Below are 23,562 nucleotides of genomic sequence, written 5' to 3' on the forward strand. Positions count from 1 at the left end.
TGCATTCAGCGGCCATGTTATAACACTGTGTGCAACTATGAACCTTCTAGAGTCTAGACCCTGCCAATAATAAACTGACACGTCAACCAACTTCTCCAGTTGAACGTTGTATTGTGGTGTAGACAACACATCTCTTGTGATGTGTACATCATCCTCATGTTATGTGCACGTCACCTTCTGATGATGTGAAGACATGCACCCTACACACCATAGACTAGACAACCACACCGCCCTGGATGTTACGTCTGTATGTAAGCTGTCATCGCTAAGCTCACTTTAAGTTCTGTTCGTTGGCTAGTTCAAGTACCCTAACAATCTTCGGTGATTCAGGAATAGTCAGGGTACTTTTCAACCAATCTCACATTACTTAACTAACGTGTTTGTATCGCAAACTCTTACAATTTTCTATAAAGTCTTAAGGCTTTGTTGTTATTTACATTGAGCGATGAATGTCCTCTACTGCCTGTAACATGTTTATTTAATGTTCGTACGTCAACTAGAGCGACTGCCCTTTAACCAAAACATGTACACACTGTGTAGACAATTGATCTCTGTTCTCTGACACATGTCGTTTGCAGTAGGAACATATTGGTTTAAACTATACACTAGCAACTACTTAAAAGTATCAATTTAACACTGATATTTTGAAGTAAGAGTTGATCACGTGATATTTATAATGATGAACGTAAGAAAAATGTGTTTTATTATTTGTTTTATTTACACTGAAATTGTATGTAAACAAATGGTAAATAGTTGGTAAAAAGTCAACTATTAAGCAAAAAGAATGATGAACAAAAAGTGTTAAACAATCAAATAGTAAATAATCGAATGTAACAATCAAATGGTAAACAATTGAATGGTAAACAATTCATGGTTTAACAAATGGAAAAAAGTTGCTGTAAATTAGCACAAAAGAGAAAAGCACAGGTGCAGGTGTAAATCATTTTTGACTTAATTTTCTGACTTATGTTGATATTACATGATGACATCACACAACACAGATTTCAACTGAAAAATGCTACAACAAAATTCATTACACTAAGTTGCTAGGGGAGGTAATCGTATCTGACTTAAACTTTGTTAAATTTCAAGAGTTATTTTTCTTTAATATAAACGTCCATTTACATCTCATTAGATGATTAGATGAATGACTAAAAATTTCCTAGATTATTCTATCAAATGAATTACAGTTTATGTTATTTAAATTTTTATCTACTGTTGGGGAAAAATGTTTCACTTTAAGAGACTATTGCGAATATGACAGAGGTAGGTCAAAGTCTGGTGTTCGGACAAACTAGTTTAGTGGAAGAAACCAAATATTGCAGTCACTTTCCTCAATGATCGCAGTGATTTACATGATAAAGCGACTTAGTAAACACTTTTTAAAACAGATGTGCTAAAATATTGCATTAAAAAATACATTAATCTTGTAGTTAAAAAATTAATTGTATGTACAAAGTCTGTAACACAATTAGGGTTAATTTAATAAATATTTTCTTTAGGACATTTTTATCCGGGGGGGGGGGGTACTTAAAACCTTCGTAGGCGGGACGCACTGTAATTTCTGCTGGGTGAGGAAGTGGTGACAGACACTGGTGTAAGTTTATAATACTTTCTATATTATTTTTTCCCATTTCGTTCTGGGGTCGGAGGACCGGCTTCAGTAGCAGGGGAAAGGGAAAGGGGGGGGGGGGATGTGGGGGGGAGCCATTAATACCTTTTTCCTAAATATATAATTGTGTTTATTTCAAAATTGTGTAAGTTCCCTTTCAAACGTGGCGGTCCACGGGGCAGGTTAAGTAGAGTTCCGCTGTTTATGTGACCTCGACGTATGAAGGGATAGTGTGGTCAACACTATGCCCAGCCGCTTCTACTTGGCCTAACCTAAGTTTGGTACCCATTAGAGCTGGGTTAACTCAGTAAAGTCCTATGATTCTAGTCAGGGACCCAAACTCGAGACTTTAAGTGTTAGTAGAAGAACGCTCCACCGTTCGACTACACCATTCCGATTAATTTCAAGATTAGCATAGAAAAAAAGTTTTATAGCACATACATAAAGTTGTTCAGAATATAAAACTATGGCACAAATAAACATAAAAAATGTGACCTTTGATTGAGTGTTGAAAGAAATAAGTTTTAACGAAATCTTACATCTATGATCGGAGCAATAAAAAACAGTAATTGACCTTTGACACTGAAGACCATTAGGATGAGCTCTGACCTTTAACCTGACGTCTTAATTCTAAGTGTGATCAAAGTCTTGTTTGTCAATGGTTGACATTTACTCCCTGAGATTTCGGAGAGTGACCCGAATCTTCTCATAAAGCTGGGGAAGGCGTGTCGACTCGTGCACTCAAACCAGTACAACAGAATACTTAGAAAACAACACGTCGATGAGTCATAAAACCAACAATGCCATGATGAGAAATTTGACACATGTTTGATGACATAATTAAAAGAGAGAAAACATTTAGCTGAGATCAGTGTTTTCTTCCAGACTTTTTTCTCCGGGGTGGGGGGGGGGGGCACTTGTAATTTATTTTTATTTTTTGGGGGGGGGGGGGGAGGGGGGCGGACATTGGTAAAAGTATATGTTTTCTATAAAAAATTCCATCTCGTTCGGGGGCGAGGGGGGTGGGGGCGGTAGACTGGAAGAAACTCTTGCTGATATGCAAAAATTATTCATAAATCACGACACAAGATGATGTTGAGAATCAAACATGAACGTTAAAGGGTAAGGATTTAGCGAAGAAAAATAGTTCATCTTTAGTTCACATTATAAGACATACAATTTTTTTAAACAAGGTATAAATCCAATGTTCTGTGTGTGTGACGATGGACTGGGGTCGAAACACTCAGAATACGACTTTGTTTGTTAGACTAGGGTCAAGCACGGTAAAATTGCCTTATATGTCTGAAAAGCTTATATTCCTGTTCTCATCTAGAGATTGCTGCCTCCGCCTAGTTCCGGGCCATCCAAGTTTTACTTGCTGCTGGTGTTGGCATTTTCTTGTACAATAATGTCTGGACAGGCACCTGTCTTGAGCTGTCCTATGAGCTGTCCTATGAGCTGTCATGTGGTGCTGTCCTATGAGCTGTCTTGTTAGCTGTCTTGAGCTGTCCTATGAGCTGTCCTGTGGTGCTGTCAAGTTTATAGCTGTCCTATGAGCTGTCATGTGGTGCTGTCCTATGAGCTGTCTTGTTAGCTGTCTTGAGCTGTCCTATGAGCTGTCCTGTGGTGCTGTCAAGTTTATAGCTGTCCTATGAGCTGTCATGTGGTGCTGTCCTATGAGCTGTCTTGTTAGCTGTCTTGAGCTGTCCTATGAGCTGTCCTGTGGTGCTGTCAAGTTTATAGCTGTCCTATGAGCTGTCTTGAGCTGTCCTATGAGCTGTCCTATGAGCTGTCCTGAGATCTGTCATTTGGTGCTGTCAAGTTTATAGCTGTCCTGTGTGTTCTGTGTTCAGACTATAGTTTCACTTGAGCTCTTCCCCTTGACCAGCTTCCCCAACCTCCCCTTCCCCCTCTCCTCATTGAACCCCCTCGACTCCTCACTGTCCGAGCGAGCCCTCGAGAAGTACCTGTTCCTCCTGGCCAGCTCAGCCTCATCCTCTTCCACGTCCTCAGACGGGGTCAGGTCTAGAATTAGGTCAAGGTTGACCTCGTCAGACGTGCTCATGTCTGCTGCACTTTTGACTAGAGGCACCGGTCGATCTCTGAGATCGATATCTACAGCGTCCAGTGATTGACCGAAAGATTCGATTTTATCTTTTAGCTGAGCTTCGAACCTGGACAAGCAAAGTCAGTCAAAATATGGGTTAGTATAGAACTGTATGTATAATTTTAAAGAAAAGTCAGTCAAAATATGGGTTAGTATAGAACTGTATGTAAGAAAAGTCAGTCAAATTATGGGTTAGTATAGAACTGTATGTAAGAAAAGTCAGTCAAATTATGGGTTAGTATAGAACTGTATGTATAATTTTAAAGAAAAGTCAGTCAAAATATGGGTTAGTATAGAACTGTATGTAAGAAAAGTCAGTCAAAGTATGGGTTAGTATAGAACTGTATGTAAGAAAAGTCAGTCAAAATATGGGTTAGTATAGAACTGTATGTATAATTTTAAAGAAAAGTCAGTCAAAATATGGGTTAGTATAGAACTGTATGTAAGAAAAGTCAGTCAAATTATGGGTTAGTATAGAACTGTATTATAATTTAAAGAAAAGTCAGTCAAAATATGGGTTAGTATATAAATACGTAAAGTTTAAAGAAAAGCATGTGTTCCTAAGTAGTAAAGATATTTATGTAAACAAATTTACAAATATGAAAACGTGCTAGATATTTAACTATCATATAGCCTCGCTGTGTTTAGTCCAGATAGAGTTTTAAAGTTATTTAATTAGACTATAATTAACCTATCTTCAAATAGTTAACTAGCATGGACACTGGCTTGCAAAGAAAAGGCGGTCAAATGTTGGAATATGACTAGCCTACCTAACCGTCCAACCATTATTGACATGTCAGTCCGACTATAACACACCTGACGGTCCAGCTATAACTGACCTTACAGTCCAGCTTTAACTGACCTAACTGTCCATCTATAACGACCTAACAGTCCAGGTATAACTTACCAAACAGCTGTGTCTGACCTAACTGTCCAGCTAAAACTGACCTAACTGTCCAGCTATAACTGACCTAACAGCTGTGCCTGACCTAACTGTCCAGGTAAACCTCACCTGTAGTTTGACGTATTGACCGTCTCCACGGGTTTCTTCAGACAGAAAATATTCCTGACGATGAGCGGCACCAGACCAGATACCAAGGTGACAAACAGGTGATTGGCAGGTGAGATGTAGTACACGCTCCCGTACGCCATCACCACCATGAACACAAACAGCAGGAACAGCCCCACCTTGGCGAAGTCCAGTGTTGCCTGCAGCCACAGGAAATATAATAGATGCTTCATTAGCAAGTTATTAATTACGCTTTTTAATTTGCTAGTTTTAATTCCCCTTAGAGCCACATTTAAGAAAAAGTAACAATGGCATAGAAAATAATTAAAAATTAATTTAATTTAAATCTAAATAAAACATTGTGGGTAAAAAGGACCCAATTAACAATATTAATGTTAGTTGATGTAAAAAAAAAATTCAAAAGAAAAGATTTTGTTATATTTTAAGATATTTAATGTTAATATGCTTAAGTGATCTTTTTGAATGCCTATTATAGTATTAAAGATAGAAGTAGAGTTACACTTTAGCACTGGACAGTGGATATAACAGATAAAGTAGAATACTGTGACCAATAGATTCGAAAATAGAGTTGGGTAAGTTCATCCGTATCCATATTTACTTTCCCCAACGTGAGTAATCTACCCATCAGAGCTGGGTAGAATCAGGGACTCATGTATTTGTTGCGATACGAACCCGATACTTTCGGGTTAGCCGTCATCTGTTCTACAGCCCGGCCAGGCCGTGTCTAAGTTTCCCTTTCAATCCTGACGGTCTATGAGGCAAGTGAAGTAGAGTTCACTTGTTTCTGTGACCTCGGCATACGAAGAGATAGTGTGGTCAGCACTATGCCCAGCCGCCTTTACTTTACCTAACGTGAGTTAGGTACCCATCAGAGTTGGGTGGACTCAGGGATGGTCTACTGACTTGAACCCGGATTCGAACTCGAGACTTACGGGTTAGCAGTCTAGCTCTCTACCGCTAGACCTCTCCGTTCCAGGCCGTGTCTAGCGATGCCTATTGGATGAGAATGTTAACACGGCGCCTACCTTGATGTAGTTCTCGACCAGGTTCCCCGGCGCGCCTGCGCAGTCCATGGTGCAACAGTGGAAGAAGAATTTCTTGGACATGTAGAGGATGTCCTCCCTGTTGAGAAACAGCACCAGCTGGCGGCCGTACAGGCTGACCGCCTCGTTCTTGACCGTCATCAGGGCGTGGATCTTGGTCTCGGCCGGGCTAGGAGGCTCTCGCCACATCGTGACGTAGAGAGAGTGACGTTTCTTGGCTGGTTTATCTGGGGGATGATCCAGGGTAGTGTTAGTCAGTTCAATTATCACGGGGTGGGGTGGGAGGGGAGGGGGTATTGTAGGAGAAGAAGAGGAACACAACTACAGCGATGCTACACAATTTAGAGCCCTTGTTACCTAGCAACGTATCACTGGCCCACCCTCTTGTTCTATATTTTAGACTGCCAGCCCCCAGTTAATTGTCTAAATCAAAATACAAGATAAAAGAAGTAGAAAGCCATAGACGGCTAATTTTGGTGAGTTCAGATTGGTGGGTGGATTCTTAGGGGTATATCAAGGCTTTCTAATCACAGATCATTATTTTTTCAGACAAAATAGATCTTACAGTATGTGAAGAAAATATTTTAGAATTATTGAGATTTGTAATTTTTATTTTTTTATTTTTATCTAAATTTTTAAAAATTTAGATTTGGTATGTAATTTTTTTTTTTTTTTTTTTTTTTTTAATTATTTTATTTGCAATTAAAACAAGTACATCAACATCAAATTTTGTAACATAATTTTGAACACCAAATGAAAACGAAAGGTTTTGCAAATGTACATAATTAATATTTACATGATGTCATGTATTTGATTAAAAAAAATTGCAAAGGATGACAGTAAAAGGTCAAATGAAAGTGTCAGAAGTCTGGGTGGGGAGAGGAAAGGAAATTTTTAGAGAGGGTCAATGGGACAGTGAAGCATTTTCTATGTAGGGAAACAACTTAAGTTGACTAGTTGAAAGGGTGTTGTAGTGGTCGCATTGAGTTTTCAAAAGGTTGCTGTGTGAAAGATGATTTGTTTACCAGGAAAAATACCAGAGTTCTCACGAAGTACCTAACACAAATTTAAAATAACCAGAATATTTATAAGTATATATTGAAAGTGTTAACCATACCTTATACAAATATACTTAATGTCAAAAATTAATTATAGAAGGTGGGAAGGGTAGCTGTAATCAGAACAGCATATAATATTAATTTATGTTATGTTTTTACTAATTAAAAATAAATTGTCCTTTGGTTATTGTGTTACTATTGGTTTTCCCTCTTTTAATAAATGTACAAAGTTAACAGTTGTTTCCCTTGTATTATTTTCAAACGGGAAGTAAATCCATGTTAAACAATTCTAACTACATGAACATTGCAATGTGTATAAGCTTAATAAACAAAGATAGCATACGTTGTTGCATTTATTATTATATATTACTATCATCTACATTTATTTATTTCTAAATTGTATATTGCGCTTTGGTGTTAAATGTTATCACATCACCTAACACGTTAAAATATCTCCCCCACACCAGAATGGAAATCAGAGCCTGGGGATAAAAATCACGTGACTCCCGTCTTGTCCTCTCCCCCCTTGTATGTACCCCCACAGCCAGATTAAGGTTTTGTTTGTCATCTACTGATTTGTTTAAGTTCTTTAAATAACTAGAACTTCTATACAACTACACTTAATTAATGAAGCACAACCGAATATTTATTTACCAGTGCAATAGTTCTTGAGGTGTAACACACGAGTTTGTTTCAATCAGCTGCGTCTATTCAAACATACCGACCCACAAGAGATGACTGCACGTGTATGGAGGGCATGAAGTACTCACCTATCTGTTGGTTCACGGCCGGCTCTATGTCGTCATTGTCATCCAGCACCAAGGGTTCCGGAACGATCTGGAAGATTTTGTTCTGCTGCTGGTCAAGTGACTTGAGACACTCCCGTCTGATAGCCTCCGCCTCCTTCTGCTTGATGGTGTTGAGGAGGGAGGTGAAGAACAGGTCGTACTTCTCCCCCACCTGACTGTACGAGTCCCGGATGTAGACCACAAACAGCAGCACCACGGGGAGAACGCGGTAGATGAAGTCGGCCTCCACCACCACAGTCACGATGACCATCGCCAACACGTGAACTAGGAAGTTGGTGCCGATGGTGAGTACGATGAAGACGAAGATGAGAGACACGAAGAAACCGAAGATGCGACAGAAGCTGAAAAACTTGAAACCGTGGGTGGAGGAATGGCATAATTTCCGGCTGCGTTGAAAACTCATTTTAACGGCTTGGATGAAAATACGCAGCGTCGGGGCTTGGATGATCATGGAAAGGGTGAAATACGCAGGAACGAGAACCAACGAGAGCAGGAAAAACAGAGGAACGGTCAAAACTCCGAATTTTCTCACGGGGAAACAAAATCTTCGGATCGTTTTTCTAGTCCACTTGATGTGACCGTGTAGGGTTTTCTTCTTCATGGAAACATCCAGAACTTCGTTGTACAGCTTGCTGATGGCCTCTTCCGTGGCGCCGTCGACGATGATTATGATGGTGTGGAGGATGTACATGGACGCCAACACGCCCACCGTGACACGGCCTAGAGTCTTGCCCAGGTAGAAGTTGAACAGGTGGGTCAGACCCCGGGTCTGGAAGGCTTCGGACATCTGCTGGTAGTCCATGTTCTCGGCCGTCATGGCGTACATGAAGGGGAGGGAGGGGAGCGCCAGGATGAACATGACCAGGACGGTGCGCGTGGCTCGGAGCCAGACTTTCCAGGCCGGACATCGTCGGCACCAGACGGTGCCACAGAACGGCGCGTCGCAGCACTCTTCTAGAGCCTCGCTCTGGCGGATCTACCAATCAAACAAGTGTGTATATAGAGATAAAAATATACACATTTAGATATATTGTTTTTATATAAGCAGTTATATTATACGAATGGTAACTAATATAAAGGCAAATCAAAATAGTTTGATAAATACTAGATGAGCACGTCACACCAGACACCTGACTAACGACTTACTTTATACCTGACAAACACCTCTAACTACACACCTGACAAACACTTTTTACCAGATACCTGACAAACGCCCTCACTTTGCACGTAACAAACATCCCTCACCTTGCACCTAACAAACACCCCTCACCTTGCACGTTACACCCCTCACCATACACCTAACAAACACCCCTCACCACCTTGCACCTAACAACCACCCCTCACCTTACACCTGACGAAGGCGTTGAAGAAGGACCTCCTGGCGTTTGTCGTGGACGCCCCCTCCACCAGCAGCTTGTCCATGCACACATTGTACGTCACCTTCCTGACGTCAGCAACGTACGGCTTCTCCGGCTCCAGACCCTCCACGTGATGGCTCAAGCGGGACATCTTCTTCCAGCTGGACATCTTCAAGACCTTGGCCCTGCCCTCGTCTCTAGCACAAGAAGAACCAAACAAAGGATATTAAAACAAGACCTTGACCCTGTCCTCGTCTCTAGAACAAGAAGAATCCAACAACAGATATAAAACAAACAACAGATATAAAACAGAAAACAGATATAAACAGCCATCACACGGGCATGAGGGGTGAGATATATTATGTAATATCAACAATTATAGAAATAACGCAGAGTTAGAGATTAAAATTTACTTTTAATAATACAAAGCTTATTACTATACGAGCACTTTTTACTTTCTCGTATATACGAAGTATAGAGAAAGTCTTGTAATCGTGCAAAAAAAAAAATCGAGATTTTTGCAAATCTCGACGTTTTACATCTCACTGATACGGAAAAACATAATTTTGCAATCTTGTCCGTATGTCTGTGTGTCCGTGTGTGTGTGTGTGTGTGTGTGTCCGTGTGTAAACACGATAACTTGAGTACCGTTACAGCTAGGTTGATGAAATTTCATATACAAGTATTATATCAAAATCGTAGATCCGTATCAACTTTTGAGCGATTTCGGATAACCGGAAGTGGTACTTTTTCTACTTTGAATTTTTCAAAAGCCTATAACTTGAGTACTATTTCAGATAGATAAATGAAATTTCACATGTAAGTAAAAGATCTAATTCTCTACCTTCTGTTAAATTTTGAGTAATTTCCGTTGACCGGAAGTAGTACTTTACGCTACTTCCGATTTCTCAAAAAACTAATGTAAATTTATAAAGTACTAATACTATTGCGCACTATTATACACACCTTTATTAGGCGTTCGCTTGGTGCGCAATTGTTTTTTACTGAGATTCTATTCTATTTTTACAAGCTTTTATTTAACTCACTTCCTCTGTCGTCAGTCCAGACGGAAACGCATGAGTGAAAATTCGGACAGTTCTACTTGACCGACACGATTCACAGTTGGCACGTGGGTCAAGACATGAAGACAATGCAATCTGAAACTAAATTTGACTTAATTGGATGCCTAATTGATTTTTTATGAATTAATTAAAATTTGGACCGAATTAGTAGGCATGTCTAGCCAACCACACCATACGCGTCATCAATAGCTGCGCCATCACGACCACGTAATGGCTGCGTTCAAAAACCATTGCGCGCCTACTGAACGTGATATTCAGTAGGCGCGCAATGGTTTTTAGTCATGTAACTCTATTGTAGATAAAACATGTAAAGTACTGAAAAAAAAATTCATAAAAAACGTTTTAATAACAAGCTTTTATGTAATGATGCACTAAAAAGTAGAAAATAAATTATAGACTACTATTTAAATAACTATAAAGAAAAGCGTGGGTGTCTTCCATAACATTAGTAAAGGTATCCAATAGATACTAAAGTGACCCACGCTTTTCTTTATAGTTATTTAAATAGTAGTCTATAATTTATTTTCTACTTTTTAGTGCATCATTACATAAAAGCTTGTTATTAAAACGTTTTTTATGAATTTTTTAAAAGTTTCAGTATTTAAAATGGATTAAAGATCATAACTATATCCCCAGTTACCATCCCCTGTTGTTTTATATAAGAATATTCGAGAAAGTTTAGGGGAGATCACTACCGGTTTATTATTATAGAATCTATGACGTGAAAAGCTACTATATTTGGGCTATGCGGGCGAAAACAGCGTTTTTTACGGCAGGTTGACATACCTAATATGACACGTAAATGCAGATATTGCTTATTTAGTTTTTTCAAAATGTTCTTTACTTTGAATTAAATTGGAAAAAACAATTTATAACAATGTACGGTGTAGACGCATTTAATAATAACTTTGTTCTATGCTGTACGTTTAAAAGAACTATAACATTCTTTTCTTTTTCGTCGAGGTCTTATACTAGCACAATTACTAGAGGTTGGCGTGGTCGAGTCGGTAAAGCTCATGGTTGCTTTACCGAAAAGTCACGAGTTCGAACCCTCGGGCAGATGAGGCTCGTTAGCTGGGGACAGCCACTCTTCTAGGAGAGACAACTCCAAAATTAAACAACTGCTGCCTTGTAGTTTATTCTTGGTTGGACAAAAAGAAAAGCAGGCTGAAATCGGAGTCAATGGCCTCAATGACGCATAACCAGTTGACACCTAACGCTTAATTGTGTTGGAGGCGTGGTCGAGTCGGCAAAAAGCTCATGGTTGATAAATTCGAACAAAGTCTCGAGTTCAAACCCACTGGCAGATAAAACTCGATCCCCTTCAACACTAATAATTAAGCACGAAGAAGAAGATCTATTACTTCTTTTAACATCAGAAGCGAATGGTCGTGCAATCGGGGCTAAGCTTCGTTCATAGAAGACCGGATGTATGTTTTCTGGTTTAAGATGGCTGACGGATCTTTCTGCTCCGGAACTGCTTATTGGTAAAGTCAGAAGATAGAATGTGAACAGGCTTGGATACATGGAACGCAATGTTGACACGGATCAAACTCAAGTAATGCATGTACTAGATCCGGTGCTACGGGTTTATAACAAAAGAAATAAAGCGAGAGTGATCTCCCCTAAACTTTCTCGAGTATTCTTATATTGACTTATATAACACTACGGGGGATGGGAACTCGGGAGATAGACATGATAATCCATTTTTTATTATTTAAACTTTTCAAAATAGAATAGAATCTCGTAGAAAAAAGAATTGCGCACCAAATGAATGCCAAACAATATGTGTATAGTAGTGCGGAATGTTATTAATACTTTATAAGTTCACATTAGTTTTTTTTTTTTTGAGAAATCTGAAATATAACAATAGTAATACTTCTTACTTATAACATTATATAAATCACTTTTTTTTACAGAGGTTTATTTTCAAATGTGTAATTGTTATATACAAATCAATGCATATGCAGCTTAACTTGCCATTACATAAAAGTTTCTATGTTTAAGATAATTAAATCTAATATCAGAAGATAAATATATCATTGGTCATTTTTTTATACATATCAATTTTAGGTGTACTTGTGTCAAGCCTATTGTCTTAGAGGATCCATGATAAAAATCCTAAGTGAGATCAATTTAAAAATTCTGTTATCAGGTTGATGGCAATATTTTAATAACATTTTTACTTGAAATTTAACACAAGCACTAATATTTTCTAATATTTTCTGCATTCAGGGGAAAGTTTTGAGCAATACAATCTGGAGAATCTGTCAGTATATAATTCCTGGTTCTGAGATATAGAGAATCTCTCAGTACACAATACGAAATGGGGAGAAAATACTCCGAGCATAAGAATATAATAATAAATATTGGAAGTTACAATAACAACTAATAAAGTCAATTCTTCTTCCACATCTCTTAGGTAGAAATGATAAACTGCTGAAACAAGCAGCACATGGAAACAAAAGCTTCTGAAAATCTCGAAACTTTTTTTACCATCAAACCTGGTATATTGAATGTTTTACACAATTTATCAAAGAATGATCGTTTTTTAACTGTTGTATAACACTAAAATTAAACTTTCTTTCACAAATCTAATGAAACAACATCCAAATTAAAACAAATTCAAAGGTCACTAAAATGATAAACACTTTCAAGAATTCAGTCCAGATTGTAAATTAAATTTTAGCACTGTCTTGGACTTCTAGAGATGCCCACTAATCTGATACTCATGTTTGTTGGCTGCAACTGTTGATGGAGGCTACTTTTGCTGTCTGTCTCGCTGCCCTTTACAAATATGCCCCCACTTCCTCGTGTTCGATTCAAAGCATGTCGATGACGAGACTCGTATAGAAATTTCTGTCTTTCTTTAGGAATCTTTCCTTCTGATTCTAGTTTAGCCCTGGCTTGTCTTCTCTTTAATATCCTGTGGTACTGCTTAGCATTGACGTACAGAGGCTCATCCCCGGTATCACTGGTCGGCATCTGGATTGGTTGGCCTGCTAGTTGTTGGGTTGGTAGATTGATCACTTGTATTCCCTGGGGAAGCTAAACTGGTTTGTTATTAGCATCAACAAGGACATAAGATGTTTGTCCATTGATTGAAACCTGGTTGAGAAAATCATCTGTGGGATGATGTTGGAAGATGAGCTGCCAATGGCTGGTGCTTGAGAAGGCTGGGCAGTCTGAGTTTGGTGCACATTTTGAAGGACATTTGACTGGACTATTGATGCAACCTGAGTATTAGGAGCAAAAGATGCGTTAGAAATAACTTGTGGCTGTCCTGCTCTTATAGTCTGGAATCCTGCAGCCTGCTGAAAACTGGCATCAGCTTGTGCTACCTGTATGACATCATTTGATCCCATCTGAGCCACCTGCACACCATCTGCTGTGGTGATATACTGAATGCTCTGCACAGCTTGAGCATCTTCTGCACTTTGAACCACATTATTTACTGCCACTGTCACTGGCTGATTGGATGTGGGATCATAGATGGTGAAGTGCTGCTCCCCATCAGCCATTGCAGTCAACATTGGGATTTGACAGCAATGTTAGGCTCCTTTACCTAAAATATCTTTTGATTTCTCTCACTATTTAAAAGAATTCAGTCACTACGTGTTGTTAATAAATATTCAAACTACGACCCCAAGGAGCCTATGATTCAAAAATTATTTTCTTTTAGTTGTTCAGAGAAAACGTATTTATATAAATCACAATTTGAAATTCATGAAATATAAATGGAAAGTTGGTGGCCCCCATCAAAAGAAATTTCAAAACTTAACAAAAACAAAATTCAACGAAGCTTGTGCTTTTATTGATTTATAAAAGAAACGGGTTTATAAATTACGAACTAACAAAATAGAAATTCCTTTAAAAACATGTTTTAACAGTTTTAATTTATAAAAAACAATTAAATTTTTACTTTTTTACTAGAAAATTCTTGAATTAATTTGCGTTTTAACTATCTTTATTTGCATATTTAGCGTTGTTTCCCTTAGACTGTTTATTATATAAAAGGGGAGTAATCAATCAATTTAATAGAGTGCCTTCAAGAAAGAAGCAGTACATAATTTTATGTCTGAATACTGTTATTAACTGCTTATATCACTACTTTTAATTGTTTGATATATTTTATTTTTGTGAAATTTCTTTTCTAAAATGGGTGTTGCTTGCTACATTAACTTCAATGACTTTTAGAATTCCTTTGCGGGAGTTCAGAACCAGCAGTCTTTAATACATATTTTAACCACAGAGTTTGTTTTCAACTGCCTTGATTCATGCAGGGGTAACAGTCATTCATTCATACCGTGTGTAACAGTCATTAATTTAAGCAGTGGTAACAGTCTGTTATTTAAGCAATGGTATCAGTAATTAATTCAAGCAGTGGTAACAGTCATTAATTTATGCAGTGGTAGTATTCATTAATTCATGCAGTGCTAACAGTCATCAAGTTATGCAGTGTGTAGCAGTCATTAATCTATGCAGTGGTAACAGTCATTAATTAAGGCAGTATGTAACAGTCTATTTATGCAGGGGTAACATTAATTAATTCATGCAGTGTGTAACAGTCATTAACGCAAGCAGTGGTAACAGTCATTAATTTATGCAGTTTGTAACAGTCACTAATTTATGCAGTGTGTAACAGTCATTAATTTATGTAGTGGTAACAGTCATTAATTCATGCAGTAGTAACAAAGGTCAAGTTGCCAGAACATTTTAACAACCAACCAAAACTTTCATCCTCTCTACTTCATCTACACAAGGACAATGGTAGCAACTACATACAAACATTTACCTGTATGTTTCAGGATTGGTGGTCAGGATGAAATGAAACTTGAGCTCTCCTTTAGGATAAAACACATAATTGTTGAACCTGTAGAAAACACATAATTGTTGAACCTGTAGAAAACACATAATTGTTGAACCTGTAGAAAACACATAATTGTTGAACCTGTAGAAAACACATAATTGTTGAACCTGTAGAAAACACATAATTGTTGAACCTGTAGAAAACACATAATTGTTGAACCTGTAGAAAACACATAATTGTTGAACCTGTAGAAAACACATAATTGTTGAACCTGCATAAAACACATAATTGTTGAACCTGAAGAAAATAAATTACAAATTCAGACAAAACCCAATCATTGCAATATAACCAAATATTAACTATTGAGGTATTTTATAACATTTTTCAATTTCAAAGTTAATTTCAATTTTAAACCGATATTTTCAGGACCGGGTAAAAAGGTTTCGCATTCGAAAGTGATCATCAATATGGTAGAGGAAGTAGAGTTCAACTGTGCCCAAAAACCCGAAATAAAGAAAATCTGGCAGAACCTAAAGTTTACCTGTAACCTTCAGGTATGAACATAGGAAAATACAGGAACAAGATGCAGGTGATTGAGATGATGAAGGCTCGCAGTGCCCAGACCCAATCGTCCTCGAACACGTCATCACAGTACAGTTCTTTAGAGTTGTCCAGCCCACAGCACCTGATAAGATCACAGGTAAATCAGGTGTGAATTGATGTGTGATTAGCTAACTAATTATAATATTGTACAAGGTTAAAGTGTAAATAATTAATACAAAATTTATTAGAATATACATTTCTTAAAGTAAAAGTACCCTTTCGAAACTTAAGGTCCATTTTGCAGGTGAAGTGGAGTTCACCTATTTCAGTCAACTCGGCATATGAAGTGATCAGCACTATGCCCCGCCGCCTTTACTTTCACTAACGTGAAGCAGGTGCCCACAGGCACTGGTGGACCCAGGGACGTCGAAAGTACTCGAAACTTTCGGGTTAGCAGTTGAATACTCTGCCACCAACCACAGTGTCCCATTACAAATTTTAAAATAGCATTGATAATCACCGTCATTTCCCGTTCGTACCCAAGACACATGGGGTAGATAAAGTGAGGTTTAGGGACCTCGGCATATGAAGTGATAAGATAGTCAGCACTATGCTCAGCCGCCTTTCCCTAACGTGAGTTAGATACCTATCAGAGCTGGGTGAACTCAGGGACATTCTACTTATTGATAATAGTAACACATTGTTATTAGTTTGTAGTAAAACTAATACCCATGTTAGTCAATATCCTGCTATTTTTAAATAGGCATTTTCTTTACAGCTAAGGAAATATTAAGAGCGATATTTTTGTACTATTGTTTTTAAAATTAACATTTTGCAAATCGCAAGGGAAAAAACTATTCTCGAGAAGGTTCTAAGATCAGGTAAGGCTTACCGGTAGAGTAATCTCCCCCAGCCGTTGTTGTCGCTGATGTGTGCTGTACAGATCTCCACGTCATCGGAGTACTTGAAGGGATGTTTCATCTTAGACCCGTCTATGTTGAAATCTGACAGGGATAATTGTTATGTTAATTATGTGGATGTTTCATCTTAGACCCGTCTATGTTGAAATCTGACAGGGATAATTGTTATGTTAATTATGTGGATGTTTCATCTTAGACCCGTCTATGTTGAAATCTGACAGGGATAATTGTTATGTTAATTATGTGGATGTTTCATCTTAGACCCGTCTATGTTGAAATCTGACAGGGATAATTGTTATGTTAATTATGTGGATGTTTCATCTTAGACCCGTCTATGTTGAAATCTGACAGGGATAATTGTTATGTTAATTATGTGGATGTTTCATCTTAGACCCGTCTATGTTGAAATCTGACAGGGATAATTGTTATGTTAATTATGTGGATGTTTCATCTTAGACCCGTCTATGTTGAAATCTGACAGGAATAATTGTTATGTTAATTATGTGGATGTTTCATCTTTCACCCGTCAATGTTGAAATCTGACAGGAATAATTGTTATGTTAATTATGTGGATGTTTCATCTTTCACCCGTCAATGTTGAAATCTGACAGGGATAATCGTTATGTTAATTATGTGGATGTTTCATCTTAGACCCGTCTATGTTGAAATCTGACAAGAATAATTGTTATGTTAATTATGTGGATGTTTCATCTTAGACCCGTCAATGTTGAAATCTGACAGGAATAATTGTTATGTTAATTATGTGGATGTTTCATCTTAGACTTTTCTATGCTGAAGTCTTGACAGTGAGACAATCAAGCTGAACTATTTGAACGTTTTATTTTTGCCACATTTTTAATTACGCTGATCTAATTTTTAATAATACCATTTGCTGCTATTTAGTTTCATATTGAAACATATCTAAGAAGCAAAAAATCATTATAAAATATCTGTATAAGAAAAGCCAAAAGAACGCGAAAAAAACATAATACCACATTTTAATATTTTACCAAGTTGAATATAAGATAAAGCTTTCTACAATTCTAGTTTTGAAAGTGTGCCAAAAACCAGATCTTTAGTAAACAGTTGAATCAGCTGGAATATGTGTAGATAACACTAGGAGAACCGCCACATGTAAATATATTAACATGTGTCTATTTTTTTCTGTTTTTCTCGTACTGTACATAAAAAAAAAAAAAAAGCAGGCTAATTCGGACTCAACGGATAACATGCTCAACGGATAACATGCTCATGCGTAGTGCTGAATTATGTTGGAGGGAATCCCCTCCAGTATTGAAATTAACAACACAGAAAGAACGAGTGCACTGTAAAGCTGTAAGAAAAATGTGTTGTATGCATGAAGATATGGGAGTAATCTCCAATAGAAGATCCTACCTGCATTATTGGCATTCTCTCACCTGGTACTCATTAACCTGGGAAAAGATAATCTGACCAAAAAAGCCGGATGTAAGGAGCTGTAAGCAGACGACTGCGTGACGGAATGCTGCACGTGACAGTGGGGATATAACATAACACAGGTAAGTACCAGGTGAGATCAGCTCTGTCTTAAGAGGAAGGTAAAACCAGCATCGAACACAAAACTTAGCTCAACTTGTCTGGTCCGTGTCCAGAGATGAAAAACCCAGACCAGTATAGACTCAATATGTCACGTGATGCATTAACTAGTAAACAGTATGATTTCAAACACTACAGGGTAGTGTTATGTGCTGCAAATGATGCTTAACAAAAACATATGAGATTAACCCATTACGTTGGTCTACTTAAAATGCTAACCACTCAGTCTAATTTGATAAGATTACTAAAACCCTCTCCTTCCACTTCCCTCCAACAACACAAATAAAAAATACACCATGTTTATCATTTTAAAAACTAATAATGGAAACCAAGTAATTCTCGATGAAAATTATTTGAATCATCTATATAATTTTTATTTATTTCAAATATTATTTTGAGATTTTTTTTAATGCGTAAGACAGTTATGTTAATTTATTCATCGAAGAATTGTAACTGTACAGCGAAATAAAAATTAACATACAGAACATCGAAGGCAGTGCTAAGCAATGTTACCTCACCCCGTGTAACACCATATAACAAAAAATAACCCCCCTCCCTCCTGTTATATCCACGATCCCTGAACCATAACACCATATAACAAAACAATAAACCCCTCCCTCCTGTTATATCCACGATCCCTGAACCATAACACCATATAACAAAAAATAAACCCCTCCCTCCTGTTATATCCACGATCCCTGAACCATAACACCATATAACAAAAAATAAATGTTACCTCACCCCGTGTAACACCATATAACAAAAAATAACCCCCCTCCCTCCTGTTATATCCACGATCCCTGAACCATAACACCATATAACAAAACAATAAACCCCTCCCTCCTGTTATATCCACGATCCCTGAACCATAACACCATATAACAAAAAATAAACCCCTCCCTCCTGTTATATCCACGATCCCTGAACCATAACACCATATAACAAAAAATAAACCCCTCCCTCCTGTTATATCCACGATCCCTGAACCATAACACCATATAACAAAAAATAAACCCCTCCCTCCTGTTATATCCACGATCCCTGAACCATAACACCATATAACAAAAAATAAACCCCTCCCTCCTGTTATATAAACGATCCCTGATCCACTCACCCAACAGGAGGTAGTCTCGTATCATGACCTCTATCTGTTCACCCTTGACCCCGTCCAGGCACGTGGGTGGACTGACCCTGAGTGAGAGAGTGACCTTGACGATGCCAGGTGTGATGAAAGGCTTGAGCATGCCGTAGTAGTAATTGTTGACCAGTAGTAGCTGGGAGCTGGATTCGCCCTGAGTTCGAAACCATCTGAAACAGAGGCACCAAATGTCTGATCAAAACAGCCATTGTAATCTAAATTATGTTTCTAACTTACTCATAATATTAAGACTATATTTCTTAATCGAAAGCTGTCATTCGTAAGATTAAATCTGTTTTATAAATAGCGACTATCAAAACTATAATCACTTAGGGCCTATTCGTTTAGTTATTATTGAGATGTGTTTACAATTCCCAGAAGGTTGAAGGTATTGTAAGCTATAAGAATAGATCAATTGATACGAACCTTAACTGGTTATTTTTTCATTTATTTTTAACATAAAGAAGCGTAATGGTGTTTTAAATGAAAACGTTTTCAATACGGTCAAACAACATTTCAATTTCTAAAGTTGGTGTACATACGTGTATAATTAAACCCTTGCAAGATTATTTACAATGGTAAATAAACCGGGAGTGATCTCCCCTAAACTTTCTCGAATATTCTTATATAAAACAACAGGGGATGGGAACTCGAGATATAGTTATGATTTTTAATCCATTTTAAATACTTAAACTTTTTAAAATAAAATAGAATCTCATAGAAAAAAGTATTGCACACCAAGCGAACGCCGAATAAAGATATTCATAATGGTGCGCAATATTATTAGTACTTTATAAATTTAGATGCGTTTTTGAGAAATCGGAAATAGCGTAAATTAGTACTTCCCGTCAACGGAAATTACTCAAAATTTGATAGAACGACGAGAATTAGATTTTTTACTTACATGTGAAATTTCATTTATCTATCTGAAATAGTACTCAAGTTATAGGCTTTTGAAAAATTCAAAGTAGAAAAAGTACCACTTCCGTTTATCGGAAATCGCTCAAAAGTTGATACGGATCTACGATTTTGATAAAATACTTATATATGAAATTTCATCAACCTAGCTGTGACGGTACTCAAGTTATCGTGTTTACACACACACACACACACACACAGACACACAGACATGCGGACAAGATTGCAAAATTATGTTTTTCCGTATCAGTGAGATGTAAAACGTCGAGATTTGCACGATTACAAGACTTTCTCTATACTTCGTATATACGAGAAAGGTAAAAAAAAAGGACTAAATGAAATGTGGGTAGACTTATTATCGGGAATACCACCGTCTTTTAACGTTACTCTGGTCCCAAAATTCCACCCCTTTCACCAAGTATCGCAATCGGGAATTCCCGTGTGTATGGCTGATAGTGAAAGTTGTAGCAATATTCAACATAACGTGTTTTTTAAAGACTAAGAAAAATAATTTAATCCTTAATAAGACACAACTGGCCTCAGCCATACGGGATCCGAACCAGCCACTCCAAGAAGAAATTGATTGTCTTACCTTGATGGCTGGAATGCGTCCTCACTTGCTCGAGCGTCAAAGTCGAATTTTTTATCCGAGATGTTGACAAACTGAATGTGATATTCCAGAATTCTCGTATCGCTGTCTTGGTTGAAGTACTCGTAAATTCCCTCGATAAATCTCGTTTTGTTGACAGGGGTGAACACGCAGCTCGTGACGTTGGATTGTCCTGAACACAACACACAACACCCCGCGATGACAACAAACACGACACACGCGACTGTTTTCATCGTGACCTACTTCCGTGAACTGTTCGTCTAGCAGACGATAACACGGCAGTTATCTCACCCGTGACGCGAGGGGAGGCAATCCACTCGTCAGAGGAGGGGAGCTAACCACTGCACTTCAACTTACGCCACAAAGAAATGTAACACACCTCGCGTTTAAAAAAAAAATTATTTCCTTCTTGGTAGGTCACGCATGAACGCTACTCTCGCCTCGCTGAGAGGAAAACCAGATCTAAGGGGGGTAACCTGGTTATTGATCTGACGTCAGACAAAGGGAAGCAATTCAGGAAGTCTAAATATAGCACACCATGAAACATCGGGTAATCGCTCTTTCTCTTTGAATCTTTTAAGAACGAAAACATAGTGGAGGTTAGATTTATGAATGCTCTAATTAGTGTACAAATTAGGAAAAAGTGCTTTCATATTTTGATTCACAACATAAATAAAGGCATAGGCCTATACATACACATAAATATATATGTATACATATATATATAAATAAATAAATTTATATATAGGCCTATATATATATATATATATATATATATATATATATATATATATATATATATATATATATATATATATATATATATATATATATATATATATATATATATATATATATATATATATATATATATATATATATATAACTATATATATATATGTTTATTTATTTATTTATTTATGCTCGTCTATATTGAATGTAAGTATTTATAAATATTTATATAGATAGATTATAAGTATTTTTATGTATGATACATTATGCACCCATACATATATATATATATATATATATATATATATATATATATATATATATATATATATATATATATATATATATATATATATCAAATTTGTGAACTACTCATTTTTTTGTAAATAACTGTACATATATTGTAGTGATAAATCTGCGACCCTCATTAACACTTGTCACAGAATTAAAGAATCCAATTACCTTTCAATAAACAGTTTAACACGTCCTCACCTACAAAAACACGAGTACGAATCATCCAACATGTACCAATTAGCCGAAAAAAAAACGGTTTATTTTTTGTAACCCACTTGAAGCGACCCTACACACAAAGCTTGACCTAATTTCACGGCCAATAAAAATAACGATTTCAAAGTTACCGCGTTACCGCGTTAGTAGCTAGCCTACTTGCTGGGGAAATGATTGCGACTGTGGTTTTAGTTACGTAAGAGTATTAGATACATCGAGACAATAGTATGTTAAAAGATGAAACATCACAAACATTGAAAATACAGTATTACAGTACTAACATAACATAGATGTCTAGATATTGAAATATCATTTTATGCTGAGATTTCGGGTTTTCCCGATGTCAATATATCTTAAAAGGCAATGAATCAGTGTTTGACTTTGGTTAAGAAAAAAACTGTTTACTTTGTGAGTGTTTAACGTCATAAAAGGCCTATGGCAAATCTTAATGTTAAATAATCTGACGTGACAATATCACTTTAGCAGTTCACAGCACACCGTGGGTTCATGTTCCTATGATTTCGACATGTGCAGCCTTCCTGTGTTGTGTGTGTTATAGCCCCAAGCTCTCATATTTTAGCCCATAGTCCTCGTCTGAATAAACTCAGCACATCGCATTCGATATCACGGCCGGCTGACATAAGCTATAAATAAATCTCAACGACACGGTGACGTCATGGCTAGGGGTGATCAGTACACAGGTGTCGTGGGTGCGAAATGTAATTAATTATCTTTATGACCGCTGTAATTAATTACGCCGCTTATTTAAACTGTCGTTGATGTTAGATCACACAAAATATTTACCACTCCTAAGTGTTTAATAAGACTCTCATACAGTCACCTTTATACTCAACACATACTATAAATGTATATATATATATATATATATATATATATATATATATATATATATATATATATATATATATATATATATATATATATATATATATATATATATATATATATATATATATATATATATATATATATATATATATATATATATATATATAGTTTTTATTTGCGTCCATGATAAGAGGTCAGCAAGTCTAGGTTAAGTATCAAAGGTTATGTTAATATTTGCCGACTGCGTGTGTAAACCTTTATTTTTATTTATCTTAATCTGTCTTCCCAATCTCCAAAGTAAGTTTTGAACATGCTTTAGTTTTTCACTGAAAGCTAAATGTATTAATTTATAGTAAAAATAAATTAATAAATAATAAACACTATTATTAGTAAAGCCTACTCAACAGTTATGCACAGATAACTGCTGTGACCTCCTAACTCATTAAAAACAAGAGTAATGTCCCCTGTGGCTGTGGTATCGCATTTCATGACAAATACAACAGCAGGAAATAGCAGGTCAGTATTGATTGAATGGAGAATCTACGCCTTTACTTGGCGCCACTAGTAATATGTAGTCTGAGTGCTTCTCTTGTATTATTGACAGACTTGCTAGTGCTGTGGGTTTGTGTTAGAGAATCTAGGTCTGCCAGTGTTTCTGGTAGTTTAGCTACACTATTAACAGAATAAACGTTTGTAGTTAGGGGTAATCTACTAATGATGACACGCTTTTTATAAGTATTTTGATTTTTCCCCTCACCAACGTTACACATCATCACAAAGACTCTACCCACAGCTTCAAAAGAACGTCACACAACCAGAGGCGTAGCTAGGGGAGGGCGGGTGGGGCGGCCGCCTCGGGCG

The 23,562-nt window shown here is 37.0% G+C and overlaps 1 protein-coding gene and 1 pseudogene across 2 annotated transcripts; both read right to left on the minus strand.

Moving 5' to 3' along the window:
• Window positions 1-2,591: 2,591 nt before the first annotated feature.
• On the minus strand, window positions 2,592-21,183 carry LOC131939235 (uncharacterized). Of its 2 annotated transcripts, XM_059297438.1 has the most exons (11): window positions 20,596-21,183; window positions 19,062-19,255; window positions 16,345-16,456; window positions 15,451-15,594; window positions 14,895-14,972; window positions 9,256-9,274; window positions 9,004-9,195; window positions 7,621-8,635; window positions 5,775-6,019; window positions 4,732-4,928; window positions 2,592-3,786 (listed from the first exon to the last, which is right to left on the minus strand). In XM_059297438.1, the coding sequence occupies exons 1-11, from the start codon at window positions 20,844-20,846 to the stop codon at window positions 3,462-3,464; spliced, it is 2,772 nt and encodes a 923-aa protein (XP_059153421.1). In that variant the 5' UTR covers window positions 20,847-21,183; the 3' UTR covers window positions 2,592-3,461. The 2 variants fall into 2 exon arrangements, with proteins under 2 accessions (XP_059153421.1, XP_059153420.1); XM_059297437.1 differs by lacking the exon at window positions 9,256-9,274 and having other exon boundaries at window positions 9,004-9,214.
• LOC131939236 (nuclear transcription factor Y subunit alpha-like) lies at window positions 12,016-13,799 on the minus strand (annotated as a pseudogene).
• Window positions 21,184-23,562: the final 2,379 nt, after the last annotated feature.

The sequence above is a fragment of the Physella acuta genome, unplaced genomic scaffold (assembly GCF_028476545.2).
Source record: "Physella acuta isolate Inbredline_101_S28 unplaced genomic scaffold, ASM2847654v3 ptg000269l, whole genome shotgun sequence".
Lineage (NCBI taxonomy): Eukaryota > Metazoa > Mollusca > Gastropoda > Physidae > Physella > Physella acuta.